Genomic DNA, 21,518 nt, shown 5'->3' with positions numbered 1-21,518 from the left:
ATTGTTCTAATAATTGACAATCCAAACAAAATTATTATTTAATTAAAGAAAACAAACTAAATATAAAAAACAAAAAAAGTAAAATGTTATTATTTTTAAAAAAATTGTATCGCGATGTAGAGCGGGTTAAAATCTAGTATATGTTTATCATAACAAATAAACAGTTTACTGATTAATAAATAAGTGTTTTGAGTTTTTAATTTTTTTTTATTATTATTTTTTTTTGTTAAACGGCATTAAAGTGTTTTGAGTTTTGACATATGGAATCCGTCATGTCATGTGTGTATGTTTTTCTTCTTTCCAAAAAAAAAAGTATACTTTCCAAAACCAAAGTAGTAGTTCTGGGCAGATAACCGGAACCGAATGGACCGAACCGAACCGAACCGAATATTTCGGTTTCGGTTCGGGTTCGGATAAGGGGTAATAACCGATTGGATAGTATATTAGATATCCATGGATATCGGTTCGGTTCGGATATTACCCGATATCCATTCGGTTATCCGAAAATAACAGATCACATTAATAGCCCACTAATATTTATATATGTATAAGTCCAATACACCAAAGCCCATTAGGAATTTTGATAATATATCTCGTTAAGCCCACCATAAACATATCTATTATGTAATCTAAATAATCCTAAACGCCTAAACCTAATATCTTGCTTCCCTCTTCGCCGCGCCGACAACAACAAGAAGTGAAGAACGAAGGCAGAGAGTTGGTTTTGTTTTCACTTATCTGATCTTCTCTTTCGTCGATTCTTTGGTTGTATTCAAGGTAATTATCACTCAATGTCGTGAACTCGTGATTGTTTATAAAGTTTCTCATTTTCATAGATTCAATTCATTAAGGTTATTGTTTATATATTTATAATTTTGTAGATTTTCGTAGGCTCGATTATAAATCTATACTTATGATTAGTTATGATGCATATAGTGACTTTTTTGTTGTTGTTTGCATATCTCGATTGTGTAGATGCCTATTTCGTCCTGCCAAGAAAACTTTGTGGATGGAGAAGAAGATGAAGTTATGGGTGAGGGTGAGGAGGATTATATAAATGTTGAAGATGATGAAACCGGTTGCAAGAGGAAAGCCAAAACAAGAGCTACTGGGTCTACTTCCCAAGTAGAAATGAAAACAAGGTCTCCGGTGTGGGCTCATTTTACAAGGCTGCCAGATAATAGAAACAGATGCAAGTGCAACTATTGTTGTCAAGGGTTGAAGTGTGCGACCACTTCAGGAACTTCAAATTTGGCCAAACATCTTACAACATGCAAGTCATACATCGCTTGGAAGCAAAGATCGACTCAGCAAAATTTGAATAGCGGTAGTGGAGTTTCTACTGGGAACATGCAAGTGGGCAGAGTAACAGAAGCAGTTTTTAGAGAGGCATGTAATGAGATGTTGGTGTTAGGTGAGCTTCCTCTTGCCTTCATTGAAAGTATAGCATGGAGACACTTCTGCAGGCGGGTTCAACTTTACCAGCCACATTCCAGAAGGACAGCCACTCGAGATATTGTTCTAATGTATGTGAGCCAAAAAGATGCCTTGAAGAAAATGCTTGTAGCTCAGAAGCAAAGAGTTTCTCTCACTACTGATATTTGGGTCGCACAAAGCACAGGAGCAAGCTACATGGTAATTACTTGTCATTTTGTTGATTCTTGTTGGAGGTTGAGAAAGTTGATCATCGGGTTTAAGCATGTTTTGGACCATAAAGGAGCAACCATAGCTGATGTTCTTCTAGATTGTTTGGCAGAATGGGGGATAGAGAGGGTCTTCACAATTACAGTTGATAATGCTACAGCCAATACAAATGCTCTTAAGATATTTGTGGAGAAGTTTCAAGAAATAAGTCCTCATGCATTGATATTATCTGGTTGTATGATGCATGTCCGTTGTTGTGCCCATATATTGAACCTCATTGTCAAAGATGGTTTCAGTGAAATGAGTAAGAGTGTAGCTGCAGTTCGTAATGCTGTGGTGTATGTGAGAGCTTCAGGTAATAGGCTTGAATCATTTGAGCATAAGCTAGATTCAGGGAGAATTACTAGAGGTAGTTTGACTTTGGATGTCAGAACTAGATGGAACTCTACATTTCTCATGTTGACTAGAGCTCTTAAGTTTAGACACGGGTTTGACAAGATGGAAGCAGAAGACAAGCTTTACAGTGATCATTTTCTAGAAATGGATAATGGTCAAATGAGAGTTGGGCCTCCGTTGAAAGCTGATTGGGATAAGGTTGATGGATTGATTGATATTCTCACAGTCTTCTACCAATCTACATTAGTTGTTTCAGCATCTACGACGGTTTGCTCTCATAAAGTCTATAGTGAGATTTGTGATATTGATAATCATCTAACTACAGTGAGTAAGAGTGCTGATCTGGATTTAAGTGTTAAAGCTGAAGCAATGAGAGGGAAATTTGACAAGTACTGGGATGGTTTAGATAATATCAATAGGCTTTTGATTATTGCTAGTGTCTTTGATCCTAGGAATAAGATGAAGTTTGCTAATCTGTGTTTTGAAACCCTATATGGTAAAGGGTCGTTGCAATCTAAGTGGCTTGGTGAGTCAGTATCTGATGTTATGGTTAAGTTGTTTGAGGAGTATAATACAAATCGATCTAACCCACCAGGTTTTGCATCATCAGCCTCTCAAGGTGGGACAACTGCTGGAGGACATCGCCCTGCTTATCATGTTGCGGATGTTGAAGTCAAAGTGGGGACTGAGGGGATGGCTTCTGTTTACAACAAGTTGGTTAATGAAGAGGGATATGATGAAACAAAGACAGAGCTTGATATATACTTAAAGGAAAGCGTTGAGAATCCAAAGAGCAGTTTATTAGGAACCGAATATGATGTGTTGTCATGGTGGAGGTTCAATTCAACAAGGTTTCCAGTTTTATCTGAACTAGCTAGAGATATTCTAGCTATGCAAGTTTCTTCAGTTGCTTCGGAGTCTGCTTTTAGCACTAGTGGTCAGATTCTTGTTCCACAAAGGAGTTGCTTAACTCATTACATGATTGAGGTCTTGATGTGCACTGAACAATGGATGAAGGCTGACCATCACATAGGTGAAAAGGGAGTGGAAAACTTTGCACAAATGGTTGCTGATATTGAAGAGCAAGATCAACTTGAAAAAGGTAACACATCCAGATTTTAAGTTTACCAATTGTCTGCCTTTTGTCTTGTTGTCAATGTTTAAAAGCTTAATGATTATATGTTTTTCATTGTGTAGAGTTTCAGTTCGCAAGTGAAGAACAAGGCAATTAAACAAACACACGACAATGACTCATGTACCTTTCTTAGTATTCCTTCTTTTTAAGAACCGAGTATATTATTATGTATTCTGACTTTGTGATCTAATATATTTCAGGCAGTAGGAGAAAAAAAGAAGTTGCAGATGGAAGAACTACCAGTTTGATTCTACTACTTTTCAAATCTCAAACTCTAAACCTTATTCTCCTTTAATCTCTTTAACTCTTTCTACCTTTTGAAACTTGATATCTGATAACATGTTCTTATTGTTGGGATTGTTTTGAATGATTGTAACTTTTGAACTATTGTACTTGTAGTTTCGGATAATTTTGGGTGTTATTTAGTAGGTTTGTATATTTAAGAACCAAACCCATTAATAACCGAAATTTTCGGTTCTGGTTCGGTTCTTATATCAACTATCCAAACCAACCCGAACCGAATGAGTACCGAACCGGAACCGATCCGATTAGATTCGGTTCTCTTATGGATAGTAAATTCAATATCCAAAATACCCGATACCCGAATGGATATACCCGAACCCGAACCGAATACCCGAACGCCCAGGACTANTACCAGTTTGATTCTACTACTTTTCAAATCTCAAACTCTAAACCTTATTCTCCTTTAATCTCTTTAACTCTTTCTACCTTTTGAAACTTGATATCTGATAACATGTTCTTATTGTTGGGATTGTTTTGAATGATTGTAACTTTTGAACTATTGTACTTGTAGTTTCGGATAATTTTGGGTGTTATTTAGTAGGTTTGTATATTTAAGAACCAAACCCATTAATAACCGAAATTTTCGGTTCTGGTTCGGTTCTTATATCAACTATCCAAACCAACCCGAACCGAATGAGTACCGAACCGGAACCGATCCGATTAGATTCGGTTCTCTTATGGATAGTAAATTCAATATCCAAAATACCCGATACCCGAATGGATATACCCGAACTCGAACCGAATACCCGAACGCCCAGGACTACAAAGTAGTAAGAAAACGAGGCGTATAATATCCACTGCATCTGTACAATAATACGTTTATATCTTAAAATGGTAGTTTTTGAAACGTAGCAAGATTCCGTTGACTTGAATGTATGTGGCGTTATTTATCCAATTTACTTATATATCTTGATTTGGTAGGTTTTGTAACGTAGCAAGATTACGTTGACTTTGATGCATGTGGCAGTGGCATGGTGATCCATTGCATTGCAGTTTCACAAGCAAACTGGTTGTGCCTTGAAAATAATATCTTAAGAGATATTTTAATCAAGTATCTAAAAATGTCTTTAAAATATCTTGAAGATATTATAGCATGAATTGAAAGGTTGTAAAAAAAAAGGTTCTATGAAGACATATCAGATTATCAGGTCATCTAACATGGACACGTGTCCACTTCGTCTATACAACAAATATATGCAATCTACGCGATTAGTTTAATTAAGAAATCTAAGCACGTAAGCGTATCACTAGAGCGTATCTACAAAAACTATAAATAAGAGTTAAATAATTTTGTCTCGTGTGGACTGTTACACTTGTATATCACTCGTTTTAGCTTAATTATTAGTATAAACGTAAATTATATACTCTAAAGTTGCTTATTAGCATTGTATTGAGATCACCCAACACATGCATGATATCTGGCCTTGTTTGACGGAACGAAACATTTCAAGAATCTGGTTTTATTAATTTTTTTGATTTGCCGAAGGAACCATGTTTAGCTATTTCGTGCATTGCAAGTTTGCAACCCCAAAAAAAAGAAGAGATTATTATATATGCTACGTGGAGAGATCTCCTGATAATCCGCTTTTTCTTCTCCGTGTTGTGTCAAGACATGTGCATTGTGCAATAAGTATGTAAATGCGATTAGATTGCTCTAATCATCTGTTTTTCTTTTGACCATGACTTAATCTTTTGGTTTCATCAAATGATATGGACTCCAAAGCTAGACACCTGTCGGTTCGTGAAACATATTTTTTGTTACAAACATCGTTTAGCAGATAACATTGTTTTTAGAAAGAAAATAATTAAATCAAGTAAGTAAGAGTAGTATGTTACTTGTTGCTCAATTAGTTTTATTAATTTTATGATCAATCTACAAAATCCAAAGCTAATATTAAGAAAGAGAAAGACGTAATATGTACTTGTTTCACTTTTAACGACTAATAATATATTTATGTAACTTTTATGATTATGATCAATCAATCGTAATAGAATGATACAGTTTAGTTGATTTATACATTATTTTTAGGTAAATGTGAAATCACCCACAAAGAGAAAGAGAAATTTACCTCCGTTTTACTATCTTTTGTGCTGGCATCATATGGATCACTTAAAGTTAATAATAATTCATAATTATGTTTTCAACTCAAATAGATAACTTTGTTTTGATTAAACATTGACTTCAAATCTTAAGGATAAAATACTTATCAAGAAAAAAAATTAATAAGTAAATTTTGCTTAATATAAAATATAAGATTTTCCAAACTATGTATTGATGAGTGTATATAGAGAGGATCCGAACACAATTTTAACATATCATACAACCAAAATAGCAGCAGAAAAATGAATAGCCCGGTCGGTGTCTATGCCATGGACCTCTTTGCTTCCGAATAAAGTTGATCAACTATGCCCTGAAATTAACAAAAAAATTAGTTTTTCAATCTTCAAACTGGATTAGTAGTAGAAAAAGTAATATGCATGAGTAAGGACAAGTCCATGATCATAGAGATTCATAGTACATTTGCGACACATCACGAATGTGATTTTGGTAATCCGTTATAGGTAATTAAATGTTCATCAAGAAAAGAAGAAAGTAAGTAGAAGATTACCTTGTAATGTTGGAGGAGCTGTGGCCTTTTCAACTTGAAAGTTGGGGTTATAAGATCTCTTTCAATATCAAAAGGGGTTGGTTCCAAATGAATAGCTTTTAACATTTCAAATCCTTTAAGCTACAAATACAAACAATATAATTTATTCTCAACATTCATAAAAATCAATTAAAAAATATATATATATATATATATATATATTGAGATTAATCAGAAGTGTGTACGTACTTGGTATTGCTTTGCAGTAGAGTTGAGCTCATCCAAGAAGTATTTTTGAGCTTTGAGATTTTGACATAGAGATTCAAAATCATTGGGAAATTGGTTATTGAGTTTAGCCCAATCTTCAATAGCTTTTCTATCAGGTACAACCACACCTACCAAAAACGACTCAAAGCTGTTTCCATAGATCCATATCTGTCAAAATTATTGGTAGATATAGTACTATTGTTAGACAATATTTAGCCAATTACACTGTGATTATGGTTATTGAAACAAAAATACCATTTAAAAAAAAATTGGATAAATACCTGAGCGATGAGGGGACATCTTGAGTAAGTGTTTTCGAGGTTTTCGACAGCAACATATTCACCTTGAGACAACTTGAAGATGTTCTTCTTCCTATCTATGATCTTCATTGAACCATCTTCTTGCCATTCTCCAATATCTCCTACACATATCAATATAATCAAATTTTACAATTATATTCACTATATGTAAATGTCAAAATAACCATTCAAAAGGTACGTGTGGAAATACTAGTCACTTAATAAATACTCTGGACATACATTAGAAAAATTCGTGGTTAAAAAAATTACAAGACCAAGATCAATTAAATACCTGTGTGAAACCATCCATCGATAAGGACTTGATCAGTTAGATCTTGTCTTTTATGGTAACCAGAAAACATTGAATTCCCTCTAAGACAAATCTCTCCTCTTGGCACATCAGCGGAAAAGGCGTCGTAACCCATCTCCGGTACGGACACTAGCCTTGCCTCCACCGTAGGCATTGGCACGCCCACTGTCCCCACCATAGAAAATACTCCGGCTAAGGTCGTGAAGCTTCCTCCACAACTCTCAGTCAATCCTATCACATTTCATTGGAGTCGGTTAATCCCCGAACCAAAAGATCGGTTTCATGAATTAAAAATCGGTTCAGGTAGACTTACCATAACCTTGAGAGAGGTTAGAGGCAGGAATGACTCTCAAGAACTCCTCAACATGACGTGGTAGAGGCGCTGCACCTGATAACAACATATGAGCTCTTCCTCCAAATGCTTCTTTTATCTGTCACAAATTCAATTTCTGACTATGTAAGTCTATTATGTTATTTCCGTCTTATCTTCCATTTTAGAAGTTAAAAGAGAAGAGTAAAACAAAAAAAAAAGTTGATTCCAAATTATGCCATATTATATAGATTATTTTATATTAAGTTGTAATATGAAATTTAATAGTCTTCAATTTCTACATTGTAAATAACACACTAACCTTATCAAACATAAGTCTGTCTAGACGAGGAGAAGCTTCCTCTTGGGAGAATCCTTTTTTCATATTCCCCAATTTGCTGTATTGACAAGATGATTTCAAATATTCAGTCATCCTGATCTGTAGGTTATATAACAGTTTACTTTGGAGAAACAAAGGAAACACTCACTAGTTATACGCAAAATCGAAGATTTTCTTGCGTATCAAGCCACTAGCTGAAATTTTTTGCATTACACCTACAGACATACAATATATTCAATAAGCGACAATAAACACGAGACGAAACTCGATTTTCGATTTGATCAAAAGTATTACCGGCATAAACTTTGTCGTAAACTCGTGGAACACCGCAAAACACAGTAGGTTGCAAAGCCTGAACGTCATCCATCAAGTACCGTATGTCCTGTCACAGGAAAAAGATAATGGACAAAAATTAAGTAAAAAAAGTAGAAGATCAANATCCCCGAACCAAAAGATCGGTTTCATGAATTAAAAATCGGTTCAGGTAGACTTACCATAACCTTGAGAGAGGTTAGAGGCAGGAATGACTCTCAAGAACTCCTCAACATGACGTGGTAGAGGCGCTGCACCTGATAACAACATATGAGCTCTTCCTCCAAATGCTTCTTTTATCTGTCACAAATTCAATTTCTGACTATGTAAGTCTATTATGTTATTTCCGTCTTATCTTCCATTTTAGAAGTTAAAAGAGAAGAGTAAAACAAAAAAAAAAGTTGATTCCAAATTATGCCATATTATATAGATTATTTTATATTAAGTTGTAATATGAAATTTAATAGTCTTCAATTTCTACATTGTAAATAACACACTAACCTTATCAAACATAAGTCTGTCTAGACGAGGAGAAGCTTCCTCTTGGGAGAATCCTTTTTTCATATTCCCCAATTTGCTGTATTGACAAGATGATTTCAAATATTCAGTCATCCTGATCTGTAGGTTATATAACAGTTTACTTTGGAGAAACAAAGGAAACACTCACTAGTTATACGCAAAATCGAAGATTTTCTTGCGTATCAAGCCACTAGCTGAAATTTTTTGCATTACACCTACAGACATACAATATATTCAATAAGCGACAATAAACACGAGACGAAACTCGATTTTCGATTTGATCAAAAGTATTACCGGCATAAACTTTGTCGTAAACTCGTGGAACACCGCAAAACACAGTAGGTTGCAAAGCCTGAACGTCATCCATCAAGTACCGTATGTCCTGTCACAGGAAAAAGATAATGGACAAAAATTAAGTAAAAAAAGTAGAAGATCAAAAAGGATTCAAACAAAAATAAATTAAAAGCAACATTTTTACTTACGCCACGCCAGTATCCAACAGAAGAGCCTCTAGATAAAAAGTAAATCTCCATGACTTGATCATAGACATGTGCTAATGGCAAGTACGAGAAGAACACATCGCTCGTGTCACACTACAAAATTTCCAAAGAAATAAACCAGAATATATTTGTAAGTTGTGTATCCGCTAAATTTGAAAACTCCAAAGCTTTGTTTGGTCCTATAACAGTCCGGTTCCTTTAAAATCACCAACGACCAGTGACAGCGACAACAACTAAACCATATATGTTTTGAAGTAACTAGCTTAGCAGCAAGTTTCGGGCGATCAAAATCTTGTTTATTTAAGCATCCATGGATTAAAAGCACATTTGAGTGACAAATCATTACTCAAAAGGATTGACAGCGCGGAAATAGTAAGCAATTTAAATTTGTAATTCCTAGTCGATCGCAAAAATTTGCCGTCAAAATGTGTTATTTAACCATCGATTCCTAAATAAACATGATTTGTTCACTGTTGCTAATCTCATTAGTTATCATTATCTTTGAACGTTGATATTACAGACATCAAAACGTAACTAATAGATTTAAATTGTAACAAGAAGATTACCGGTCGATCGGTGACTTCAAGCATTTTGTCAATGGATAATACTTGGACCGCCATGGCTGCATTGTTTAAGATTACACCTTTGGGTTCTCCAGTCGTCCCGCTTGTGTACATTATTGTGCAGATGTCTGTCTTTCGCTTAGGTGGTAGCTTTGTCTCATCCGAGTTTCCCTGATAATATTTTCAGATAATAAATTTAAACCCCACTAGAAATTATTGAATCTTGATGAAGTAAATCCTATGTAAGTCCAAATGTTTGCAAACGAAGTTGTCTTTTTTCATTTAGTTATAAACACTGACCATTAGTGAGAACTCGTTCCATGAAAATAAAGAAACACATTGGTTTTTAGCTTCTTCCTTTTGTGTACTCGAGACTTCCCCGAAGCTCACAATAGCTAAACAAAAAACCGAGGCAAAAGAAATATTTCAGATTCAAAACTCAAATTTATTAGAAATATAATCGATTGTTTTTTTTTTTTTTTTATAACTTTTAACTTACTCTTCAAATTCGAAGAACATCCCTTTTGGCACGATAAGATCTACAGAATGGCTTTCAAGAGTTAATAAACTAAATAAAACAAATCTTGTCGGACAAGAAACGTAAAATGGAATTAGGGTATGACTGATATCAATAAAAAAATGGACTTACCGATGAAACTGTCTTCTCTTGAACAAATACTAGCGAAACCTCGGCATGGTTGATGATGAATTCAACTGCGTTTACTCCTGTTTCATCAAGATTGAACCTCGGATTATTTAGGTTTCCATAAGTCATGAATATATATGAAGAAAACCTGATTTCAAAAAAAATGTGTTGTTAAAATATTGCTTGATCGTATATATCCGCGTAGAGTACCTAAAGTATCGTATAGAGGCACATATGTCACCCCTTGGCTCATGCAGGCCTGTAATATAAACCACTTAGAGAAACTCTATAATAAAATGGGAAAATATTTGAACCCAAAATTTTAGATAGGTCTGATTTACCTCCATTGCAATAATCCATTCTGGACAGTTAGATCCATAGATTCCACAACAATGTCCCTAAGACAAAAAGAAGAATTGTTTTTTAAGTCTTCGCCTACGACTTTTAATTAATTTTACACTTGGTTGATTGGATCAAAACATTAAAGGAATGTACCGGATCAACGCCTCGGCTTCTGATGGCTGATCCAATCCGAATTGCAGCATCGTGGGCTTCCTTATATGTGATCCATGTATATGAACCAACCTACATACACACACACACACATTATTTGAGATGCCACGAGAAGAAAAAATGAAATGAAATGAAATTAGTTAATTATCTACAGAAGTTAAAGTAATATTAGAGTATATTATGTAATATTTGTACCTTAGAATCAGTCGTTAAGCGTCGGCCTAACATTTGCTCATTCGGATATTTCTTCACAGCCTCACTGATACATAAAGTGTGAGACATATCTTATAGGATGATTGTTATATTAATTAGCTCATTAAACAGTATTGGACCAACATGTTTAAAATAAAATAAAATAATGATTATGAAGGGTCTCAAGATCCATACCTAAAGAACTGCCAAGGAGAATTAATATCAGTAGGGAGATCGAGGAGTCCATCTTTAGCGTACTTACATCGATAAACCGGTCCAGCCGATGGATTATCCGCCGTGGCTGGCCGTCCATCTTCCACCACCAACACATGATCCGCCGCTGAAGCCATTTTGTGTTAATATAATGAGGTATCTATCTACCTTTAATTGAAGAGGAAAGTGGGATGGAGGATGAGGAAGATAAGGAGTGTGAGTGTCTCTATTTGAAGATTGGAAAAATAAATAAATGTTTTGAAGGTTAATAAAAGTCTCTGTGAATCGGTGGTGAAGTTTGGAGATTGTGGTTATGAGTTAGAGGAAGTGGTTGAGCAATAACTCATTCAGTCTCACAATTGGTGTATTTCCGACCGGTTTTTAATTGCGCCTTTATTAGGAGCCTCTCTTTCTTTTGTTTGCTATCTAATGTTTTTAAATTTTAATAGTACTAAAGTTTCGTGTAAGTAGATTTGGTGGGTTTGAATATTGTAAAGAACCTAAAGAGTAATTACCCACACGTAGACTATTTGAAAACTGACTGTGTGCATGTGATTTGGTTTATGGATAAGGGATTTTTAGAGATAAAAAAATTATTTAAAAATTGTATTGTTTAATAATTCATTTCTCATTTCTTATTGTTGTCTTAGACTTCATTAGCTCGCAATCACTGTTATAATCAGGATTTTTATGACTATAGTAACGCATCTATGTCATGACATGGGATTCATGAGACCAGAAATTAGTCATGCTATTTATCAGTAAAAATATTGTGAAATATGATCACATGATGCACAATAAATTATATTCTATTATTCTTCAAGATGCTAGTGTTTCTGTTTGCATTAACACGTTATATATGATGTTTACGTTGAACAATATTCAGTTTGTTTATGTTAGTTAAACATGATTTAAAATATGTGGATGCTAGTCTAATCTCTTTTTTTAATTACATTTCACCCTTTTGTTTACAATTAGCAATTTAGCATTATATCGTTTGATTTGTGTGTACGAGCCAAATTACTATGTGTTGGGGATTAAACCTTAAACATAGCTAGATTTTGGTATTTATTATCAAACCAATTAAGTAGCTACTAGTATAGTAGTATATGTCAACTCTACAGATTTCCCATTAATGAATTTAAATGGACGAGCGAGAAAAGGTCATTCTCTGAGTCTCCGACCTGCTCCAGTAATCATATAATATCACAAGGTCAACCCATTTAATTTCGAATTTTATCATTTTAATACTTAATTTCATACCAATCAAAAAAAAATATTTTGTTTCCTTAGAACATAGGAAATTCTTTTTGCTGTAATCTCCCATTTCAAGTTTTCAGATTTTAAATTCTCCTATAGTCTAGGGGATTTAATTTTGGAATTTTTAAAACAAAAATCTAATAACAAAATCAACTAAATTTCAAAATCCATAAATTGAAAACCAAATCCTAAAACTGAATTTAAAAACACCGGCCATTCATTCATAGCCATAGCTAGAGTTAGCCCTAGGCATAATATACGGTACCAAATAACCGTACCGGAACCAAATTGATAAAAGCTAAATCGGGTAGGATTCGGGTTAAGCAGAATTACCGAATGGGTTAAGAGGCCTTGGTAAAATGGACTTCGGTCCGGGTTCAGGTTGTAACTTAAGTATATTGGGTCACCGTTTTAGATCCGTTTAACTTAAAAGCCAAATAAGGCTTTGATCCATTAAGGCTAGTCCTAGGCATAATATCCAGTACCGAAGAACCGTACTGGAACCGAACCGATAAAAACGGTATCGGATAGGGTTCAGGTTAAGCAGAATTACCGAATAGGCTATGGTTTAATCGGTTATTTTGGTAATTTACATGGGTATTTATAATTTTAATCGGTTATCTCGGGTTTTAGTCGGTTATTTGAGTACTTTGGTTACTGAAAATAACCGAACCGATTATAACCCGGAAAAATTTAGGGTTATTTCAGATTTTGTATTGGAGTAAAAAACCGCTCCGAACCCGACCGGTTACTAACCTTACCGTACCAAAATTTTTGTAAATTACCAAATAGGATCTATAGGTCTTATACCGATTTACCCGAAACCCGATTGGGTAGAACCGAAACCCGATTGCCCATGACTAGCTAGAGTGAAATATAACAAATAAAATAAGTGATTTTACCTTCATCATTGACTCTATTCTCCCAAGAAAATGGTAAATTAAAGGTTAATGTTTCGGATAGTGTCGTCAACAGTAATATTTTCCCAACCTCAAAAATTATATTATCAGCGAAATGGAAAGCTAAACAACACTATTTTTAGACATTTTTTTATAAGTTATAAATTAAATCTACGAAAACATGCATTTCTGAAAGTTGAGGAACTATCAACGTGTATTATTTTTTATGAAAATATATGAAATTTCATCACTATTAAAAAAACCAAAAAGTTTTCATCACTAATAACAACCAAGTAAGTCTACAAAGTATACATATTTTAGAATTTGAAAAAAAAAATTATGTTTGCACAACACCTAAAAAAAATTTCATTATTTTATAATTAAAATAGTTTTTTCATTAGAAAATAGTTATTTTCTTCACGGGGATCTCCGCACTTGACCGGTCGGACACACTACTCTTTCATTTAAGTGCTGCAAATACAATTAACTCGGATTACACTCCCATCCGGACGTGTTACAAACTTATGGAAAATGATAAGTTTGAGTCATCACATTTCACAGCCGTAGGATCTCCTCTTCGTATGTCACTTCACTCCGGAATTTACATGTTTTTATTATTATTTTCCTTTCCTTTTATTATTTCATTCTTATAATACTAAACTTACAAATTTGATTCTACCAAAAAAAAACTTACAAATTTGACTTTAAAAAAAAAAAATGTATAGAAAGTTAAAAGAAAAAGAAAATTTACATTGTTTATGACTACGTAATATACGTAAATAACAGCTAAGGATATCATACATTCTAAGAGAAAAGTAAATTGTACAATATTCAACTTATATTTCCTTGCATGCCTCAATGAGACTCCATATATAGCATAGTTACACCTTAACATGTTTTTCATTTTGCTAAGTAATTAAACTCTAGGTTTTCTCTCTTTGCAAAGCCATGGCCGATCAGAAGGGTATGGAGAAGGTACTGCTCTCATCTCCCTTATTCTCTATTCTCTAGCCTCTTTTCTTCGATCGTCTTTTTGAAACCTTTAGCACTTATTTAAAAAAATCGTTACAAATAATGAGAAAATCATATGAGCATAAAAACAGGTAACTTGGATGAAATTGAAGACGGAGCCTCTCAGTTCCGAAAAGAATGTCGCACAAGTCAGGAAAACTCTTTGCAGCATACCTCGTATGTTCCTTTTTTGGCAGCTAGCTAGCTTTATCTCATTACATATTTTGGTTCGGAATGTTTCATAGTGATAATAACTTGTGTCTGTGTTTTTTCTTTTTCTTTTTGATTGCACTTTGCCAACACAAAAGAAGTAAGAGACCAAAAGTTCGATGAAGGAAGCAACACAGTCACAATCAAAGTGGTTTGCTGTAGTCCTGAGAAAGTCATGGACAAACTCTGTTCCAAAGGACGTGGGTCTATTAAGCTCATCGAGACCATCGATCCACCCAAACCTCCCGCCGAGAAGCCGAAAGAGCCTGCGAAGCCCAAAGAAGCTGAAAAGCCTAAAGAACCAGAGAAGCCCAAACCAGCACTACCAGCACCAGCTTCAAGTTCTAAAGCGGTTATGGTGGCGCAACCTTATTATTCGCCTGTGATGGGCCAGCCAGCGCCTTGGTATAATGAGCCTAACTACGGATGGTCCCGACCCAATGGGTATGATGAAAGGGTCGTTCACGATAGCTACACTGGCCAACCTCCTCCTCCTCCATACGGTTACAGATCAGAGTACTCTAGCGACTGCTCTATCATGTGAAGTTTCTTAACTATTATTTACATTTATCTCTCTCTCTCTCTTTTAGTTTTAATTAATATCTCTCCTAGACTTAATTAATTATCTATTCTACACAGTTTTAATTAGTTTACTTTTAACACTTTCTGATTAGAAGTGTGAGGTTATTTTGTTTGACAATCCATAATAATATATGCTTCATGGTGTTCTTTCGTTACTCGTATGAACAATTTTGGCTCATCTAATCAAATTCATAATTCAGGACTCTTACATGTGTATAGCCCGATGCTAATGTATTACATTTAGTGATGATGCTTCTCTAATTATCGCTCAGCTAAATTATATATCCAAGTATATATATCAAGCTGTCACAACTTATACATATCAAATAGCCACCATCCATACATGACCAGATTAAACTTTCTGAATCGAATTAAAATTTCATATTGGAAAACAAAACCAAAAAAAAACATACCCGAATTGAATAAATAAAGAGAAATACCCTAAAATATTCCAAAATACCAACACTAGTTTTTTGTTATTCCAAAAAATATAATTACAAAACTTTGTAGTCTAAAAATGAATTTCAAGTGTTTATAAATTATGAATTGCTTTTTTTTTTTTAGCATTTTAGGTTTTAGGGTTTAGAGTTAACTATTTAAGATTTAAATATTTTTTTGAAGGTTTAAAGTTTAATCTTGAAGGTTTAAAAGTTTTTTTTTTTTTTTTGGCAAAGAAAGGTTTAAAAGTTTAGTTTGAGTTTTGTGGTATTTCCAGAATAAAATATGTTTTAGTGAAAATCACATTTTCAGGAAAATTTAAATTTAATTATATTCTTGAGAATTAACCTTTAATATAATTTTTATTTAATTTAATTTAACGAAGATGCATATTTTAATGTTAATGATGAAGTGATTATCATCAATAAAATAAATAAACCGTCCTCAATTGGGCTAAAAGGCTTTTTGGTAACAGTTCAGATCCGAAATTCGGCCCACATATTACTGTGAAAAGGGAGAAAGGGCAAATCAATCGAGGGTTAGGGTTTTAGAATCTTAAGAAAGCAAAAGCTCCACCACAATCAGAGAGGAAGAAGAAGAAGAAGAAGATCGCAGCCATGTTTCCAGGAATGTTCATGCGAAAGCCCGATAAGGCTGTGGCCTTGAAGCAGCTCCGTACCCATGTAGCTCTTTTCGGCGGCTGGGTTGTCATCGTCCGTGCTGTTCCTTACGTCCTCTCTTATTTCTCCGATTCCAAGGATGAGCTCAAGATGGAGTTCTGAGACTCCGATTCACTTTGAAAATTTCAGGTCAGGATACTAAAATTCTCGGATTCTATTAGATTTGACTCCCCCTTTGATATGATTTTGTTAGTTTAGCAAGATTTGATTGAGTTGATTATGTTTGAGGCCTAATACTCTAGGATCGAGTTATGGTACTTACTTGAGTTTGATCAGAAGTATAAACTGAAAATTTCAGGTCATATTGATGTTTTCATCATTCACTTCTTAACTAGGTTTTGAGGCTTGTTTCATTCTAATGAATTTATAATTACAGCTTTGCTTATGTATTAGGCTCACTTGTTGATATGAGAATATATATAATTTTTGTATGAAGTTATCTTATATACCAATGTATCCCATGAGAATTTAGAGATTGTTGAGTATATTGCAAAGGCTAATTTGCTCCTTTTTTGTGCTGGCATGAAAGAGAGTCTTCTTGAATCTTAATTTTCAATATTTTTTATACTTGTTAGAACAAGATTGTGTGTAGTTTAGTTTAGAATGTGCTTTTAGAGGTTTGTCAAGAATGTGTGTGATTTACACGGATTCCTTATTCCTCTGCCATATTAAGATCTCTTTTAAGGCTTGTTAATGAGAATGAGTTCACAATAATATATGTTTCAGCTTATGACTTAATAAGTTATCTTGTATATCGAATTATCTTTTGGAGATCAAGCTTGTTTGCTCCTTTTGTGCTGGCATAAGAGAGTCTTCTTGAAGGAACCTTAATGTTAAATTTTCTATAGGTTCTCAACATGTTAGAACAAGATTGTGTGTAGTTTTAGAAGGGTTTTTCGAATAATCCAAGTCATCATATACATAATGTGTGTGATCTCTATGCTATGGATTCCCCGTTTCTTAGCTCAAATATCTTTGCTAAGCCGCTATCTTCTTTCATTATGTGCAGTGTTAAAGCCGGTGAGATGGATGCAGCATGATGCAATGGAAGACATTGTTTTTTGTTTTTGCAATCTTCTTACTCTTTAGGATCTGAAATAACCTAATCATGAGTTGAGATATACATTTATTATATAGTGGTTTACTTTTGCTACTTGACTATTTGTTCTTTGTCCTCTGTTCTTCTCATTCCTCCAAATTCCAACAAATTACCTTTAAAGACTCTCTAGCACCGATATGCAGTTTAAATTCTGCCATTCTTTAGAATTTGCAAAATTTACTTCCAGTGGTATACAATTTTTGTGAAGATAGCAAATTGTGAGGTGTTGTCGTGTAAATTCTAAAAAGCAGCGACTTATTGTACAATAAATTAAAGAAAAAAGTGGAGTGTTTTAAGAAATGAAGAAGGAAGGAATCAGATTCAAAAGTGTTGCATAACAGTTTTCTCCGACATTTGCTCTGCTTTGTCTGATGAATACAGACCACAACTCTTTTAACATGAACAGTCTTCTGTTTTCCACCATTCGTAACTCTCACAAACAACGTGCGAACCAGAAACACTAGCAACTTGCCTTACTTTTTTATTCCTCCCTTCTTCTTCTTCTTCTTCTTCTTCTCCGTCATGATCATGATCGTCATCTCTTTGTCCTCACCAGTAAACGAAAACCCAGATGATTTAATTAAAAACTCCACAAGATCTTCCAGACCCATGTCAAAAATTTACATCTTTATCGAGATTTAGATTCAAGCGCTAACTTACATCTGACACAAGCAAAAAAAGGCTGGTGATGGTTGAGGTTCCTGGCTCTGTGGGCACAACTGCAAGCCTTTCCTTAAGATTAGGGCAAACGATACTAGCATTTGGCGCTCTTCTCTTCATGACCATTGGTGTTCGCTTCTACCAGTTCACTGCTTTCTGGTAATTTTAACTCTCTAATCCCATATTCTCTCTTATATGAGCCCTAACAATCCTACAAACAAATCTGCAGCTTCCTGGTGACGATCATGTCTGTAGCTATACCATGGAATCTGACATTAGCAATGGTCGATATCTATTGTATTCTTCTCAATCAACAATTTCAAAAGCCAAGGATCCTTCTAGCTATCTCTATTGGTGATTGGGTAACGCTATTATATATCTAATGCTTACTAAGGAAGAAAAAACAGAGTTTTCGATCTGAGTTTCACCATTTTTTTATTTACAGGTGGTGTCTGTTCTAGTGTTGGCTGCAGCATCATCAGCAGCTAGTGTTGTTGATATTCTGCGATCAGATGGATCCTCTTGCCCTCCAACAGTCTGCAACAGATATCAATTTGCAGCAACATTAGCTTTCCTGACTTGGTTCTTATCTCTTTCTTCTTCTCTCTTCAATCTCTGGTTACTTCCCTCTCTGATCTAAAACAAAACTTAAACTAGATAGGTAGCAAACACAAAATTGTCTATAGAAAAACTCAAGTCTTTGTAACTTGATAGATTATCAAGACTCATTATCAAAAAAAAACTTTATAAGAGATATATTTAACAAGAAAGAAAGACAGGTTCCCATAATCTCAAATGTTGAAGAGCAAAGAAATGACTGATCTTTTAGGAGGTATTGATCTTTAGTTTGTCATATTAGTTAGTGTAGCCACTTGTAGAACCAAAAGAGGCATTTAACCAGCTTGTTCCATGCCCGAAACGACGAATTCCATAACAACATCACTATATCACACTTTTGCTGATTCAGCAATGCACTAAATTTGCCAAAATGACATAAAAGAAGACAGAGTTGCTTAACAGTGTTTATTGATCAACCTTCACCAGATTATCTATCACCATCAATATAACTCAAAATCATCTCAGGAAACCTAATATAACAGACAAGATCCAAAAGCATCAACTAAGATGAAATATATCGATCGGTACAGTGCCTATGTTGTCTCTCATAGACATCTCTCCCTTCTCCATGGACGTTGCTCCTAACAAATCTGCAAGAAGAGGAAAAAAGAGATGATAAGGCAAAACCATAACGAGAAATATAAAGTGCTGAAGTGTTTCAAGTATCTAAGATAATAACACTATGCATATTGTCACACAGCAATACTAACTAGAAACCGTAAAATGTTGAGTTAATTCTCATCAAAGCAGCTCAAAATAAGATACATCTCTGTAAGCAAAATTCAGTAGCAGAGGACTAAAGCAATCACCTTAAGAAGTGGATGATGGAGGAATCTGCTGAGACTGAGCAGAAGAGTCAGCAACGGAGGCCGAGGAAGCAGAAGCAGAAGCAGCAACGGCAGCAGCAGCAGCCTGAGGTGAATAGATTCGAGCTTTCTTGATGATTTCTGCAACAACCCAATGCTTGTTCTTGCTCAGTGGCCTTGACGGATCCAATTTCACCTGCAACATTACCCCAAATCTTCAAATTTTTGTTTTTCCTAAAAGCCTACTGAGAGACCAAACATTCAAAAATTGAGTGAATTACTCGATCTCCGATGTTGCAGGCGTCTTTGTCGTCGTGAGCCATGAATTTGGAAGTTCGTTTGACGTAGCGGTTGTAGAGCTTGTTGTGGAAGAGCCTATCGACGGCGACGACCACCGATTTCTGCATCTTGTTCGATACCACTGTGCCTATAACCGGCTTCATTTTTTTACCTCCGATTAATCAAGTCGAACTACTGAAATTTGGGCGGACGAGAGAGATTCACCGGAAAATAGAGTGATACAAAATCTTCGCCTGAGAAACTCAGATCGGAAAGGGAAGAGAAAAGAAGAGTGAAATGTTTGGTTTAGTCTAGGGTTTTTCACTGGGCTCTTTTGAATATGTAAAATGGGCTTTTTAAGAAACCCTCATAAAGCCCAACTTAATTTATTTTTGGTTAAATCCAAAATGTTTGTTATTTTATTTTTCGTCAAACCTTTAAAAAAAAAACATAGTTTTTTTACCTTATGCTTTTCTAATACTAATTCAATCATCTTCACTATATGGAGGGTTTGTTAAAGTATTGTAAATGAGGAGTTAGAACCGAATTAAATCCGAAATAATTTTCGTACAGTATTGGCTTAATGTTCTTCAAATAATGATTGATATAGGGAAATTTGATTTAGAGTTTTGACTCTCTTTATAGTCCCAGAAGTGCAACCCAACACAAGACAATGCAGCCTCATTAAAAGTTCAAACAAACCCATTTGTAAACTCTAAAAGGAGACTTAAAGAATATTTCATTTTAGATCAATGCAGCTTCAATAGTTCTTCGACCCTGATGATAGTACTTGTGGTAGAGCTCCCCAAAATTCGTAACTGTTTTATACAATCTTGGTCTTTCCTCAGTCACAAAGCCCATCCGCTGGCTGAATCTCACTGCCTAGATCCGGTACACAAATTGTTACCACACATATCCTTTCCTTTCCTCCGTTTGTCACCACTCTATGAAACGGGCACTTGAATATCCCATTGCTCATTATCTGACCACACACACATACAAGATCATTATGTCAAACCCACACTATAATCAATATTTGAAAATCATATATAATTAATAACATGATCAAGTTACCTCCATCTGATCTCCTAAATTGATCAGAATTGAATTAGGGGGGACCATTGGAGCTTTGTACCACTTGCCATCTTTGAAAAACTGAAGCCCTTCGACATCTCTATCAGGTAAGAAAAATGATTTTAGATACTCACCTTTACATAAACAAATAATTTTTCTCATAGTAACGTCTTTGAATTTTTAATTAATTTATGATAATGTTAGTAAAGTTTTATTTAAATTAGTTGGACAAGTAGTAAAACTATTATGTATGAGATTACAAATTATGAAACAAATATTTAAGATATTGTTACTTTTTCAAATATGAGATAAAATTAGTTTTCAGTTTTTTCTTTGAGAGTTATGTTTTATTAATTTTAAGTTTTTTTTTAAAATATTAAGTAAGATATAAATTTGATACAATGCATTTTTTTTATATGAAAATTACAAATATTACACATTAGGATTGAGTGAATAGAATTAAAATCTAATTTTATTATCATGTAATATACAAATAAATTGTATTGGAAGATGGAGTGTGTGAACTCTAAATCCGATTAAAAAAAAACAAATGAATGAAAATTAATATTTTGAATACAACTTAAAATTTCACATATTTTTCTTATATCCGCGTTAATACGCGGACCTAATCTAGTTTACTAGAAATATTGGTTTATTTATTGAGAAATTCCTGAAAAAATACCACATTTTAGGTGTTTTCTAAGGAATATTACTATTAATTTTTCCGAAAATATAGTAAACACAAAAATTTGATTATTTAGGGCGTAAAATATATGTTTTATGTTTGGATTGAAAATTTTATATAGGGTATAGTTTTTAGGATGTGATTTAGTGTTTAGAAATTACGGTTTA

At 34.3% G+C, this 21,518-nt stretch overlaps 5 protein-coding genes across 5 annotated transcripts; 3 read left to right on the top strand and 2 right to left on the bottom strand.

Moving 5' to 3' along the window:
• LOC104742468 (long chain acyl-CoA synthetase 2-like) lies at positions 5,699-11,353 on the bottom strand. Its single transcript, XM_010463475.2, has 19 exons — positions 11,033-11,353; positions 10,841-10,904; positions 10,628-10,717; positions 10,474-10,530; positions 10,343-10,391; positions 10,136-10,212; positions 9,986-10,025; positions 9,787-9,881; positions 9,490-9,657; positions 8,906-9,016; positions 8,718-8,805; positions 8,572-8,638; positions 8,406-8,481; positions 8,087-8,204; positions 6,925-7,173; positions 6,615-6,754; positions 6,316-6,501; positions 6,088-6,207; positions 5,699-5,889 (listed from the first exon to the last, which is right to left on the bottom strand). The coding sequence occupies exons 1-19, from the start codon at positions 11,185-11,187 to the stop codon at positions 5,842-5,844; spliced, it is 1,998 nt and encodes a 665-aa protein (XP_010461777.1). The 5' UTR covers positions 11,188-11,353; the 3' UTR covers positions 5,699-5,841.
• LOC104743984 lies at positions 14,119-15,011 on the top strand. The gene is made up of 3 exons (XM_010465014.2): positions 14,119-14,184; positions 14,313-14,397; positions 14,529-15,011. Exons 1-3 carry the CDS (start codon positions 14,158-14,160, stop codon positions 14,972-14,974), a joined length of 558 nt encoding a protein of 185 aa, XP_010463316.1. The 5' UTR covers positions 14,119-14,157; the 3' UTR covers positions 14,975-15,011.
• On the top strand, positions 15,984-16,259 carry LOC109128595 (mitochondrial import receptor subunit TOM6 homolog). Its single transcript, XM_019235215.1, has one exon. The coding sequence runs from the start codon at positions 16,068-16,070 to the stop codon at positions 16,230-16,232; it is 165 nt and encodes a 54-aa protein (XP_019090760.1). The 5' UTR covers positions 15,984-16,067; the 3' UTR covers positions 16,233-16,259.
• Positions 17,622-18,643, top strand: LOC104742467 (CASP-like protein 5C3). Its single transcript, XM_019235214.1, has 3 exons — positions 17,622-18,048; positions 18,119-18,251; positions 18,335-18,643. Exons 1-3 carry the CDS (start codon positions 17,918-17,920, stop codon positions 18,527-18,529), a joined length of 459 nt encoding a protein of 152 aa, XP_019090759.1. The 5' UTR covers positions 17,622-17,917; the 3' UTR covers positions 18,530-18,643.
• Positions 18,816-19,919, bottom strand: LOC104742466 (30S ribosomal protein S17-like). The gene is made up of 3 exons (XM_010463473.2): positions 19,595-19,919; positions 19,317-19,509; positions 18,816-19,097 (listed from the first exon to the last, which is right to left on the bottom strand). The coding sequence occupies exons 1-2, from the start codon at positions 19,754-19,756 to the stop codon at positions 19,318-19,320; spliced, it is 354 nt and encodes a 117-aa protein (XP_010461775.1). The 5' UTR covers positions 19,757-19,919; the 3' UTR covers positions 18,816-19,097; position 19,317.

Source organism: Camelina sativa, chromosome 14 (genome assembly GCF_000633955.1).
Source record: "Camelina sativa cultivar DH55 chromosome 14, Cs, whole genome shotgun sequence".
In the NCBI taxonomy this organism is placed as follows: Eukaryota; Viridiplantae; Streptophyta; class Magnoliopsida; order Brassicales; family Brassicaceae; genus Camelina; species Camelina sativa.
The sequence above is the reverse complement of the archived record's forward strand: the minus strand, read 5'-3'. Positions and strand labels throughout refer to the sequence as shown.